At 42.2% G+C, this 14,453-nt stretch overlaps 1 protein-coding gene and 1 long non-coding RNA gene across 5 annotated transcripts in view; one reads left to right on the top strand and one right to left on the bottom strand.

Moving 5' to 3' along the window:
- The window catches only part of LOC113614339 (uncharacterized), a 96,543-nt gene that overhangs the window by 76,024 nt on the left and 6,066 nt on the right, over positions 1 to 14,453 (bottom strand). The gene's annotated exons all lie outside the window — the stretch shown is intronic.
- The window catches only part of NHS (NHS actin remodeling regulator), a 349,152-nt gene that overhangs the window by 329,678 nt on the left and 5,021 nt on the right, over positions 1 to 14,453 (top strand). For both annotated transcript variants that reach the window (XM_027095754.1, XM_027095755.1), the window contains exons 4-8: positions 3,072 to 3,134; positions 5,137 to 5,329; positions 8,267 to 8,398; positions 9,397 to 12,381; positions 12,681 to 12,807. In XM_027095754.1, coding sequence (XP_026951555.1) covers positions 3,072 to 3,134; positions 5,137 to 5,329; positions 8,267 to 8,398; positions 9,397 to 12,381; positions 12,681 to 12,807 — 3,500 coding nt within the window. The remainder of the gene's footprint in view (positions 1 to 3,071; positions 3,135 to 5,136; positions 5,330 to 8,266; positions 8,399 to 9,396; positions 12,382 to 12,680; positions 12,808 to 14,453) is intronic.

Here is a 14,453-nt window from a genome sequence, read left to right as displayed (position 1 = left end):
TTTTGTTTGCTTATGCCAGGCACACGGGGGTGTTAGCAGTACAACAAATATTTACTGAGTATTACTGAGGCAGTAGGAATACAGTTATGAACAAGAAATGGTTCCTGCCCTTACAAGTCTTAGTCTGAAATAAGCAACAGGATTAATTTAAATAGAGCCTTTAAAGAATAATTTAGTTCACACAAGTTTGATCAGCATGTAGCTTTTCCTAACCTTATCCATCTACGTTAAGGAATAGCATGCTGGGCCATGCAGAGATACCCCAAGGTAGCAGTTCTCTTGCAGTTTTATTTCTTAGATAATTTAAGAAAAAACTGTATGAACTGACTATTGTATTTGCCATATAAAAACCTAATCAGAAATAATCAGAATGATTTTATTTCCTTTGACCAAATACCCAGGAAAGAGGATGCTTTAAAACACTTCGCTAGGGACTTCCCTTGTGGTGCAGTGGTTAAGAATCCGCCTGCCAATGCAGGGGACACCGGTTCGAGCCCTGGTCCCGGAAGATCCCACATGCCGCAGAGCAACTAAGCCCATGCGCCACAACTACTGAAGCCCACACACCTAGAGCCCGTGCTCCGCAACAAGAGAAGCCACCGCAATGAGAAGCCCGCACACTGCAACGAAGAGTAGCCCCCGCTTGCCGCAACTAGAGAAAGCCTGCGCGCAGCAACGAAGACCCAATGCAGCCAAAAATAAATAAATAAATGAACAAATAAATAAAAATAAATGTATATTAAAAAAACACTACACTAAGGCAGTTACTAATTCATGGCAAGAATAAAACCATAGCTCACGTGAATATTATAAACTTAAATACTCTACACAGACAGACCATCTGCAGGGGCTTGAGTGCTTGTGTCTAGGTGGTGGAACCAAAGAACACAATCCTTCCACACACGAGCTCAAGAGTACCTAGTTTCAGCCCTCACAAGCTGGAGGTTGGAGCTACTATCCAAAGAGTGGATTGTACACCTGAAAACTAACACAATATTGTAAATACTTCCATTTAAAAATTAAATTTTAAAGAAGAGTGGAGACGCTGATTAGCTGAGAAGGAATCTTCTGTGGAGTGTAACCCACGCAGACCTTGATTTAATGATGGTGACCAAAACTGAATGGTCTGAGCTCTCTCTCTGGACTTGCCGTCCTTAGTCATTTCCAGGTGTTACCTCATGTTTGTTTAATGGAATGGGGGCGTTTCTCAAACAGATGAGAAATAAAAACCATGCCTCATCCCTCACTCCTGGAAAAAATACTCAACAGGAAAGCTGACTAAGGAGATTTAAGACAAACTACCAAAATTACTATATTAACATCACTAATATATTTTCTGCCTTGCAGTTTCCTCCTGTGTAATTTTTTGAAATCCTTTCATGAGACACCTTTTGTTTCTTGGAAACAGGTTCGATTTCCATGTAGGCTTTGCATTCAGGTTCCTTTTCCTACTTCCATGAGTTCTCTATTTTGCACACTATAGCGTCTTACTCGTGACCTGCACATCACTACCTATGACTGATTCTTATGACAGAGCCAAGTTAGTCTCTGGCCACATATACCACATCTGTCAAAATGATCGCTTTCAACGTGGGAGCCACAGACCCTATGAAATTATCTTCTTAAATACGATCTAGATCAAAGTTAACTGGGCCTGAGGAGATGGCATTTGCTTTGCTTAAAAGTTAATGAGCAACCCTGTCAGTTAAAATTTAGAAACGTAGAACAGAATTGAGTGTTCCTCCCCTGCCATAGGCTTAAGAAGAACTAGAACTGCATACACCAATGCTAAGCCTCTGATGGAACCGAGCATTCCTTGTGGTTTCCTCTATTTGTTTTCACCTATTTGCACTAAGATGGTAAGTACCCTTGAAGTCCGCGGTGTCTGCTTCCTCCTGAGATCTTGAGCATGACCCTTACTTTATTTGGGTTTCCCATCACTGTTAAGACACACAGAGCTGGTATCATTCAAGTGCACAAATAATTTGTTGAGTTCTTGCAATGAGGAGGCATTTTGCTGACATCATGGAAGACTGAAAGGAAAATTAAATATGGCCCCTGACCTCTAGGAATTCATAATCTAATAGATGAAAAGACACATCCAGGGATAATTCATGTTACAGTAAAGCAATGCTATATGGAAAGTGCTGTACTAGAGGGCTAACTGAATCCAAAGCTGACATGGTTTAGAGTTTAAAAGAGTTTCACTGTCCTTCTCAAGTAGATCCTGCAAAGGGGATTCTGGTTACTAGATTAGTCTCCTAACAGGATTGGCTACATGATGTGTGGGGCCCAGTGCAAAATGAAAATGCAGGACCCATTACTCAACAACTAAGCATTTCAAGACGGTGACAGCATCTAACCAAGCATGGAGCCCTTCTGAGCGTGGGGCCCTATGTGACTACACAGGTCACATGCCCATGAAACCGGCCCTGTCTTCAAATACAGACTATGAATATGAGGAAGGGGCACATTTGGAGCAGTCCAGAGGAGGAAATAATACACAAGAAATTTTCTTCCGAAGAGTTCAGAGGAAAATAAACTCACTCTAAGAAGATAATTTGGTCTTTCCCAAATTAGCAAATGGCACTGGGATCTAAAAGATATAAAGTTACAATTTACAAAGACAATTTCACAGATATTTTATAGCTACATGGTAAGGATAATAGTAATAGGAACAGTAGCTGACACTAACCCACAGAGCTTCTTAAGTGCCCAGATTCTTCTAAGCCTATTATTTATATTTACTCATTTAATCCTCAAAATGGCCCTGGAAGGTAGATACTATTCTTTTCCTATCTTAAGGACAAGAAAACTGACCTTAAAGCCCCTGGTCACACAGCAAATAAGTGGTAGAAGCAGGATTCAAACTCAGTCTAGCTCCAGAATCTGTGCTCTTAACCATAACCACTATTTATGCTACTTCTCATAAAACCAAGACGCATTCTGAAGGAAGGAAGGGAGTGACCCCAATATATTCATTCATTAATATCATAGATTTGACTTAACCAGATACTGTGTGTTGTGTGCATGTTTTTAATTTTTTCTTTTTTTGCATTTCATGTTCATAGTTTAACAGCACCCGTTCGCCCTCCCCCACTGAATGTTGCCACATGACCCCATGGAGTAGAAAGGTACTGGTTCTGAGAACGTTCCGTCACAGCCTATCCCATTCTCTCTATACACTTTCACTTTCTTCTCTCTTTCTTTATGGCAAACTGTGTTGTTTCTAACTAACTAACAGGTATTCTTTTAAATCAATTTAAAGAGCGGTATTTTCCTAACTTGAATTAAATAAAATATAAAGTAGACAGTAATATCATTGGCTTTTACATCCCCCCCTCCTCCAAGCTGCAATTAAGGCTTTGTTCAAGGCGTCACCTAACACCATCCCTGGACTCTGCAGTTTGGAGAAAAGAAATTTCAACTTGCCCTATATTTGTTAGAACTGTAAAGGTTCAGCTTCTCAAAGCAAAAGAGAACAGGACAAAAGGATTCGCCGTCAGCCAATTGTCCCTGTCACCATTAAATAAAAAGTGCTTTTGGCTGCCGGCCAGAGCCTGCAGTCAGGTCACTATTCTTTCTTTGTTTCCCAGTCCATTGTTATTCAAGGAAGGAATCGCTGACAAAATGTGGACTGTGGTGTGTGTCGGGGGGCAGGGGGTTCTCTCCAGCTCCTGCTCTCTCCCCCTCTCTGTCTCTCGGCACACACCAAACCTTTTTGTTTCCTTTTTGGAAGTTACCTAGGAAACAAAGTCTTTTGTGCTCCAACTTTATTTGAGCTATTTGCTTTGCTGGGAATCTGCACAAAAGCTGAAGAGAGAAAGAAGGTTGCAATGTTGTACTAAAAATGTTCATGGCGAACACCTTTTTCTCAAGGGGGGTAATCATATCCTGTTGGGTGTGCTGGGGGGCTTTGCAGGTACCTCTGACAAGGTAAGCAAATGCTGGGGGTTAGTTTAAAACAAGTGGCTCTGGAATCTTCTCTTTAAGGGGACTTTGACAATACGTGAAATCCCGAGTCAACAGGGCACGATGCTTCCAAATGTGAGAATGAGAATGTTTTTTAATGATCCTGATTTTAGGACAATATTATTAAAACCTAACTGGAGTAAGAGGGAAAAATGCTTATTTTACACAAACAGCCACCTCCCAACAAATTGTGGGAAGAAATAGAACTAGGTTCAGCAGCAAAAACTAAGTCTTTTAATAATCTGGTTTAGAAACCCAGCCCTGAAATCAAACTTGGGATGGAGCCTTTTTAATAATCTGGGCTAGGAGCCCAACCCTGAAATCAAAGTTAGACAGTATTAAAATCGATCAAAGGTTTGGATGGAGAATTTGCAAATATCACATAGAAGTCAAGGTCTTTAAATACACAGCTGGAAGAAAAGCTTCGCACTGCGAAGCTGAAAGAAAATAAACTAGGACTATTTTACTCTTCGGAATTTGAAAATGAAACCCACTTGAATCTTTTCCCCCAGTAACAGTATTTGTATTTTCCACTATCGTCGGTGGGAGGAGATTCTTCACTTTTGCTTTTCCACATGCACAGTGTTGACAAAATTGCATTTTAAAACGTCATTCACAAATGCCATCATCCTGCAGTAAAATTAACTCCGTGTATTTGAATCTGGCCTCTCAGATTAGGTCGGCTTGTCCTTCTGGTTATGTGTTCTGGAATGTCTCCTGACTCCAGGCTTTCTGGCCAGTTTTCCAAACCTTTTCATAGGCATCTAAATCATCTTCTCCCTTTGATCCTAGTCACCTAGAGCTTTCAAGAGTTTGAGTAGGAATTTATGGTGAGACAGCTATCCAGAAAGTGAATCTACCTCTCAGCGGATTAGAGACTCACATCTTTCTTCAGTTTGAAGTTTGGGGATTTCTGGCTACCTTGTCTCTCCGCTTAATTCCCTTTGACCCGAAAAGCATGTTTAGCCTATTTTTTTTCTTTTGTGTTGCTTGACTACTGAAATCGTAACTTTCAGTTAGTTGTACTTACTAACTACGTCTAGGAATTCTTCCTTTGACCTGAAAGCTTATTTCTGACCTCATTTTTCTTAACTCTGAAATATATATGTGCTTACGTATAAACCCTGATGGCTGAGTCTGAATCTGAATGTACTTCGTTTGCAGTCCCATCCCCCGGAGGACGAAGATACAGATGTCATGCTAGGGCAGAGGCCGAAAAACCCAGTACACAATATCCCTTCCACACTGGACAAGCAGACCAACTGGAGCAAAGCACTACCTCTCCCGACGCCGGAGGAGAAGATGAAACAAGATGCCCAAGTGATTTCTTCTTGCATTATTCCCATCAATGTCACTGGTATCGTTCTGTTTTTTTCTTAGGGGCAGTGGGGTCAGAATATTCCATGTATTAAATATGGTGTACCAGTTAAGATCTGTGCTGCTTGGTGTACCAGTTAAGAATACGTTTTGTAAACACATGATACCCTTTTCATCAGAATACGACCCAGAAGATGTTCAATATGCTTTTATCAGGTTTTGAACATCAATTTGCATATGTTCCGCTGGGCTGCTTGTTATGTAAATGATGGACAGTTTCTTTTTGGAAAAAAAAAAAGTCACCAAATAGCTCTCTGGCCATAGCTGACTGAAATAATGGAGAAAACGGCAGTGATTAATCACATGATAATGATGCGCGGCACTGCAAGAGAGAAAACAGCAAGCCCCAGGTTTCCAAAACCGCAACTAGTGATCCTGTAGCCCAACTATAAAATCTGTTTTCATGCTTCCTGGATGGAGGTAGGCTTGTTTCAGAGATCGTCTACACTTCTGCATTGATTTGGGGGAGTTTTGACCTAAAAAACACATGGATTCATAGGTGAAGGCTGAATTCTACTCTAAACGCAGCAAGCCTGGCTTCCATTCACCCTCTGCTTTCCTCCTCCTGTGTATTGAGAGTTTGGCTATTAGTCTAGGTCAAAGGCAAGCCTGTGTGGACTTTTCTTGAAAAGTCTACTGGCAGCAATTGTAAAATCCAGAATTGGTGATCTTAGAATGTGGTAACCTTAGTTGTAAGTAAAATAATGCTATAAAATATTCTAACTTTCAAAGATAGGAATTAAATGATGTACCCATTGGGCTTTCTTTAAGCATCTCTAATAGTTAAATTCTAACTTATTCTTATATTGAAAATCTCAGAATGGCCACTTTATGACTGATTTCCATCCTGGTGCCTTGTAACTAAAGATTGTATGTTGCTCGAGATGCATTTTGGACATGGCTATTATTAACGTCACTCAAATTTGTCTCATATAAAGTGGGGAGCAAATGGTGACCAGGTATCAGGGTAAATATTATTTTCTTCCTGACAAAAGGAGTTCTAGGTGATCGGCTGGTTGTGAGCTGGGACTTAATTTTCCTGATGACCTATTCAACTTGTAGGATAAAGTATTCTAAAGATGTGCACTTTATCTGATCTCCGTAATCTAACTGAGATGGCTTAGGGGAGTTCAGCTGTCAGAATGAATCATTTTGGCTCCACTTAAACTAACTTTCAGTTCTGGGAACATCTGATTATTAGCAGCACCTGCTTTCTTCATGGCACTGTAAGTAAAGTCTTGTTTTCAAATTTAGTCCTTCGAGTATGGGTCTTGTAATTCAGGAAAAGGGAAGCTCTCTCCTGCTTTATTTCAGGAACTCTCAGACTAAAGCCTAGATTATATGTTGATTTCAAGAGCTTTAATGAGAAAGTTGTTAACTATGTCCATATGACACAAAATACCTGTGCCTGTAACATAATTATTATGATCAAAAGGAAGGATTTTAATCTTTGGTTAGAACTAAAAAAGGAAAATTTCATTAGGAGGAATTCTGATGGTACTGAAAGTATTCAACATATGACATCTCATACAGATTTTTCAACATGAGTTCTACAAACTGTTGTCACTGTAAAGCTAAGCAGAACTCAAACTGCTTTACTGTATAGCTGAACCAAAGTTTAACATGCCGTCCTGCCCCATGTTTAACAGTCAGGATACACGAGGAAGCAACCAGATCCCAAAGCACTTTTGGCTTATGGCTTTCTGAAGCAGTGCTCACTATGAAAAGTTCCTGGTACATGCCTGTGCCAGGCAGGAGTTCAAGTTCCTCACCTCCTCCTTCATCATTCTAGTTTTGATAGGACTGCATGTAGTGTGTCAATAATGTAATTATGGAAAGAGAAACTAACAAGCATCATGGTTTCCCCCGTGTATTTACAAAAGAAAACAGACACGTGTAAAGACTGGGAATTCCAGCTTTACTTACAATTGGTACAGAAGATAGATCCACTTAAGTGAAGAACTGAGGACTGCCTTTTATTTTTATTTTATATTGATAAGACACTGCTGCTAAACCAAAATGTGTCCAATTTAGTCAGCAGAGGAAAGTAGACAGTTACATGATGATTTTAAAAACATATCTCTAGGCTGTTGTTTCCAGAGAGAGAGAGAGGAGAGAGGAGGGGGGAGGGAGGGAGGGAGGGGGGGAGGGAGGGAGGGAGAGAGGGAGAGAGAGAGAGGGAGAGAGAGAGAGGGAGAGAGAGGGAGAGACAGAGAGGGAGAGAGAGGGAGAGACAGAGAGGGAGAGAGAGGGGGAGAGAGAGGGAGAGAGACAGAGAGGGAGAGGGAGAGAGGGAGAGGGGGAGGGGGAGAGGGGGAGGGAGGGAGAGAGAGAGAGTGTGTGAGTGTGAGAGAGAGAGAGAGAGAGAGAGAGAGAGTGTGTGTGTGTGTGTGTGTGTGTGTGTGTGTGTAGGGCTTGGGCAGAGTGCAGAGTAGGTAGAGGGGAAAAAACCCCTCACAATGACACTTTTAATGCAGAAATGGGTCAGGATATGTTAGCTGAACTAATTCAGGTTAACATCTTGGCTACGTACCTACTATGCAAAGATATCAGCTTCAGAGAGCCCAGAAAGAGACCAGCAAAGAGTAGTAACTAAAGGTTGTAAGTCCTTAAGGAGCCATTTCTGTGTGAGTGTGATTCTTTGATGTTATTTTTCTCTCCTCTTTCTTTTGATTTTCCTTCTTTGCTTCTTACTTTTGGCAGTGCAAGCTGTTGTGGAGAGCTGCATTTAGAAGTAAAGTTTAATGTACTGCAGCATAATTTAAATAAGAGCTGAATAAGGGCTCCCTTATATTTGTTCACAGGCTTAATCCAAACTCTTCCTTTAGTTCCAATCAATAAATATCACTGTGTTCCAAGCAAATGAAAATTTGTTTGCCATTTCTAGAGGCTAATGAGACCTATTTGTGGGTTGCAGGAGTTGGTTTTGACAGAGAGGCTAGTATACGCTGCTCTCTTGTTCATTCACAATCCGTACTACAGCGGAGACGAAAACTGAGAAGGAGGAAAACCATCTCGGGTATCCCCAGAAGAGTCCAACAAGAAATAGGTGTGGTATAAAACTATTAATGGTTAACGTTCTGTCGGGTGCCGATTATAAGGAGACGAAATGGAAGCCAGCCTTTAACCAGCTTCCTTAAAAATAGTCAACGTTGTAACTTGTATAGGTTTTGAAATGATGTGTACTTGTTTTGTGTTCAGTAAGCCAGGTGGTATTACTTTTTAAATCTCCATTCTTCCAGGCTGTGAAGGCTTGACCTTATGGATTTAGCCATATACATTCAGATTTTATGGCTGAAATATAATATTTTGCTATTTTTAAAAAGTATTATTAAGGCAGAAATTAAGTAAAAATTAACAAGATGCAATGAAAGATTCTTTTAGAGAAATATACATTTATCTGGAGAGAGATATACTTTTATGGCATTAATTATTTTAAAAGGTAAACTTTAAGCATACTCAATTAAATATTGACTATTCATAATATGATACCCTTGGTGACGTTTTTTCTATTTTTTTCTGTTCAATGTGTTTAAGATATCTCTTCCTATGGTTTTTAAAATTATTATTATGATAGCATCTCTTGTAATTAAGATTTTTACTTCATATAATGCATTCTATGATTTTTATTTCATTATGTTTATACTGAGAAATAAAAGTGTATAGTGGCCAAGAAAATAAGATGTATTTTGGTTAAAAAAAAAATAGTAGACACTTACTGGGGCAAAGTAATTTGATCGTGAAGAGAGAGAGAATTCACAAAAGATCTAAGAGCTTATCTTCCCTTAGTATACATACACACATACATATAGTGTGTGTGTATCTGTGTATATATACAGAGAGAGAGAGAGAGAGTCAGAAAGGTAAAGGGACAGAGAGAGACCGCCCAAAGCATTTTAACTTGCTCCTAATTTTATATGCTGATTTTTTTTTTTTCTGTAAGAAAAAACTCCAACATGCCGGCACCCAGAATTGTGGACATCTCTCAGAATGTCTGTTTATCTGCTGATGTATGAAGTATCTCACTGTGCTTTCCATGTGCCCTAGATTCTGATGAATCGCCCGTGGCCAGGGAAAGGAATGTGATTGTGCACACAAATCCAGATCCTTCCAACGCTGTCAATAGGAGGTCTGGAACCAGGGACTCGGAGTGCCAAACTGAGGACATTCTGATCGCTGCTCCATCCAGAAGGAGAATCAGAGCTCAGAGGGGTCAAAGCATTGCAGCTTCCCTTTCTCATTCTGCTGGCAACATTTCCGCATTGGCAGACAAAGGCGACACCATGTTTACTCCTGCAGTGAGCAGCCGCACAAGATCTCGGAGCCTTCCCAGGGAGGGCAATAGAGGTGGGGATGCTGAGCCCAAAGCTGGTGCTAAACCCTCAGCATATGAAGAGGGGGAGCCTTTCGTGGGAGACCAAGAAAGAACCCTTAACGATTGCAGCGAGGCCCCCAGCAGCCCGAGTGCACAGGAGCACCAGCCTGCTTTGAGCCTGGCCTGTTCTCAACATCTTCACAGCCCCCAGCACAAGTTAAGTGAGAGAGGGAGGTCACGCCTGCCCCGGATGGCTGCCGACTCTGGCAGCTGTGACATCTCCTCCAACTCGGACACCTTTGGGAGCCCCATCCACTGCATCTCCACGGCTGGCGTCCTCCTCAGCAGCCACATGGACCAGAAAGATGACCACCAGTCATCCAGTGGCAACTGGAGTGGGAGCAGCTCCACATGCCCCTCACAGACCTCAGAGACAATCCCTCCTGCAGCCTCTCCTCCCCTCACTGGCTCTTCACACTGTGACTCGGAGTTGTCACTAAACACAGCCCCTCACGCTAATGAGGACGCTAGTGTCTTCGTGACAGAGCAGTACAACGACCACCTGGATAAAGCGAGGGGCCACCGAGCAAACTCCTTTACCTCCACTGTGGCAGATCTGTTGGATGACCCCAACAATAGCAACACGAGTGACAGCGAGTGGAATTACCTACACCACCATCACGATGCCTCCTGCCGCCAGGATTTTAGCCCTGAGCGTCCCAAGGCAGACAGCCTGGGCTGCCCAAGCTTCACGAGCATGGCCACTTATGACAGCTTTCTGGAAAAGTCTCCATCGGACAAAGCAGACACTAGCTCTCACTTTTCGGTGGACACAGAAGGATACTACACCTCCATGCACTTTGACTGTGGTCTCAAAGGTAGTAAGAGTTACGTCTGTCACTATGCAGCCCTGGGCCCAGAGAATGGCCAGGGTGTCGGGGTTCCTCCTACTCTTCCAGACTGTGCCTGGCAGGACTACTTAGACCACAGGAGACAGGGGAGACCAAGCATCTCTTTCAGGAAACCAAAGGCAAAGCCGACTCCACCTAAACGTAGCTCATCATTGAGGAAGTCTGATGGAAATGCAGACATTTCTGAGAAGAAAGAACCAAAGATAAGCAGTGGCCAGCTCCTGCCTCACAGTTCCAGGGAAATGAAGCTGCCTCTTGATTTCTCCAACACGCCTTCTCGAATGGAAAATGCCAGTCTGCCCACCAAGCAGGAACCTTCTTGGATGAACCAGAGTGAACATGGCATTAAGGAACCTCAGTTAGACACTCCAGATGTTCCACCATTCAAAGATGAAGGTGCTGAATCAACTCACTATGCAGACCTCTGGCTTCTAAATGACTTGAAAACAAATGATCCTTACAGATCTTTATCTAATTCAAGCACTGCTACGGGTACCACAGTTATCGAATGCATCAAATCTCCAGAGAGCTCGGAATCCCAAACATCCCAGTCGGAATCTAGAGCCACCACCCCCTCCCTTCCTTCTGTTGACAATGAGTTTAAACTGGCTTCACCAGAAAAGCTGGCTGGCTTGGCATCTCCGTCAAGTGGCTACTCCAGCCAGTCTGAAACGCCAACGTCCTCTTTCCCTACAGCTTTCTTTTCTGGCCCATTGTCTCCTGGAGGTAGCAAAAGAAAACCAAAAGTCCCAGAAAGGAAATCCTCACTACAGCAACCCTCTTTAAAAGACGGAGTTCTATCACTGGGTAAAGACCTTGAACTTCCAATTATACCTCCTACCCATCTTGACCTAAGTGCTCTTCATAATGTCTTAAATAAACCATTCCACCACCGTCACCCATTGCATGTTTTCAGTCATAATAAGCAAAATGCAGTAGGAGAAACACTGAGGTCAAATCCTCCACCGTCTCTTGCAATTACACCAACAGTCCTGAAATCTGTCAACCTTAGGTCCATCAGTAGGTCTGAAGAAGTTAAGCAAAAAGAAGGCAACAATACAGATCTCCCCTACTTAGAGGAAAGCACTCTCACCATGGCTGCCCTGTCTCCAGGTAAGATTAGGCCACATATGACTAAGAAATCACTATCACGTCAGTACTCCACTGAAGACACCATATTGTCCTTTTTAGACTCCTCTGCAGTTGAGATGGAATCAGATAAACTACAATTAGAAAAAAACCGTTCTTTTGATGTGAAGAATCATTGTGATCCAGAAATGGTAACCTCAGCTGGTACCAACCTTCTAGATTCAAGTGGCACAAAAGACCAAATACATATGGACAGTGAGCCTATTCCAGAAAACACACCAAGTGAAAGTTGTGACTTTCCCGCAGAAGGATTTCAGAGGGTCTCTGCTGCTCGCCCAAATGATTTGGATTGTAAAATGCTACAATGTGGAGCTGGTCCAGATGGAGCCCTAGCGCAGGTCCAGAAGGTATCTCCTGTAGACCGGGAGGAAGCTGCATACCCTGTGTCTGTGGACGTGCTCACGTCTCAGTCCAACTCACCAACTAGAGTCCCAGACATAAGCAATCAACTTAAGCATCAACTTGGGATGAGCCGCCACCATGACAAAGTGCCTGGGAATATCAGCTATGAAGCAGAGATATCAACTGTAAATCCATGCCCTGAAAAATGTTCTGAGCAGGAAAATATTGCTTCAGGTATTTCAGCCAAAAGTGCCTCTGATAACAGCGGAGCAGCAGAGGAGACCCAAGGAAGTGTGGACGAGGTTTCGCTGAAAGGTCAGTTGTTGACACCTTTGTCACGATGGGAAGGTGTCTCGTGGCACCTCCTGAAGTTTTTCTTTCTTACCTTCCCCATAATACAGTACAGCCCTGGGTATTGGTTTCCCTCTTTCTTTTCACTTATTAAAACAATTAAGATAAAAGCTTTTATCATGGAGGGACTAAGTCTGACAGACAGCTCCTTCCTTTTAAAAATGGCGGTCAGGTAACTGTTGCTTAGTTGTTCCATGAGTCAGTGAAGCCCAGCAGCGTGCTGGGTGACTTCTTCCTAAAGATGCTTTTGTTCTTAATTTAAGAATCGTCACCGAGTGATGACTCTGTGATTTCACCACTAAGTGAAGACTCTCAGGCTGAAGCAGAAAGTGTGTTTGTGTCTCCAAATAAACCTCGAACAACGGAGGATTTATTTGCAGTCATTCACAGGTGAGGCAACAATAACAAAGGTTTTGCTTCTTACGTGCTTCTCATCAAATGCAAATATGGAAAAGCCTTGGGTACTTGTAATACATTCAGCAAAAAACATAAGCAAGCAAAGTAAAATTATTTTTCCAAATCAAACTGATAGACTTATATTCAAGTTGGGAAATATGTGGCCTTATATACAGTTAGGTAGACCTCAATTGAGAGACTTTCCTAAGAACTGCTGAGGGAAGCTGTTGTTTTTTCCCCTAGGAAAGACATTCTGAAACAAGTTTTTAATTTGAAAACAATTTGTGGTCAAGTAACTTAAGGGTGAAAGCTCAAACTCTAGTGTAATCTCTGACATTTAAATAATTCCTTAACCTAAAAACACATGCTCAAAGCTATAATCCTACACTATCAGGGGTAAATGTAAGGTGACTCACTAAACACAGCCCCAAGTTTGAGACAAAACAGTATATAAACCTGCCCATTTCATAGCTCACAACAACTAATCACTGCTCCCTTTCTTCCCTCTCTTCCTAAAACTTACATTTCTGTAGTTAACACTGCCCTTCTCTAACTGTAATGCTCCATATCCCATGAAGAGGGGATGTCCTCTAGGCTGCTTTTCCAGGATAGTGTTGCATCCATGCTGACCATTCATATTCTCTCATCTGACCCCTGGACCCCTGTGATCGAGGCCCCTATTTGCAAGAATACTCCTCACAACCTGTGATCGAAGAACGAAACAGGAACTAGCCCTCGGAAACTGAACCCATATCAGACTGAGCTATCCAGTCATAACACAGCTACTCCTTTCACAGCTGCCACTGCCTACTTCACTAGGCCTTGGTGACCTAGATGCGACTCCCAAGGGACAAAGCTTGGGGACTGCCCTGTCTACCTCATGAAGTTATACTCTCTGAAGCAAGCTCTTTACAAGCAGCTTACCACTGTTTTTCCCAGGATCCTACTTTTTAGGGGAACTTGTGTTTTCTGTTGATGTGGTTCTCTCACAAAGAAGGAACACTGCCCTTCAACAACTTTTTTTTAAAACGAGCCAATCACAAACACGTTCTGTGTAGACCTTGGCAGGCTCACTGCTCCACTTGGAGAGTGTAGAATCATTATTTTTCTTTGTCCCTGATTATATTCTCCTCACCCCCTTTTATCCCCAACCTTAGGACAAGTTATTAAATGCTGTGAAGTTAAAAAACCAAATGCTAGTGTCTTGAAGAGTGGACAGAATGGAAGGAGTAGAGTCAGAAAGACCTGGAATTGAATCCCAATGCTGCCACTTCCTGTCCAGTCTTGAGTCAGTTAAAACCTGTGTACCTATTTCCCTTGCTGTAACTGGGGATACCTATAGCTCACATATTCAGTTTTGATGATAAAATATCATGTCTGTGTCTAGAATATGGTAGATGCTAAAAGCAGACATTAGTTTGAAATCCCTACCCTATTAGGGTGCCAGACACTGGCATACACGAGACAGCAACCACGAAGCCTTCAGTGCACCATAATCAGGCTGGAGTCCAACTGCACAACTGACATTTTCTCTAACCTACAGGTTTTTAGGCTGGTGAGAAAGCATGCTGCCAGTACGTAGCAATGAACTGGGTCATGCTGACTCAGTGACTAAGTTCACGAAATTTATGCCTGTTTAT

The sequence above is a fragment of the Aethalodelphis obliquidens genome, unplaced genomic scaffold, assembly GCF_003676395.1.
Source record: "Aethalodelphis obliquidens isolate GAN/ISIS:26980383/991018 unplaced genomic scaffold, ASM367639v1 scaffold94, whole genome shotgun sequence".
NCBI classification, from domain to species: domain Eukaryota; kingdom Metazoa; phylum Chordata; class Mammalia; order Artiodactyla; family Delphinidae; genus Aethalodelphis; species Aethalodelphis obliquidens.
Note: the sequence above shows the minus strand (reverse complement) of the source record. Positions and strands in the feature narration are given on the sequence as shown.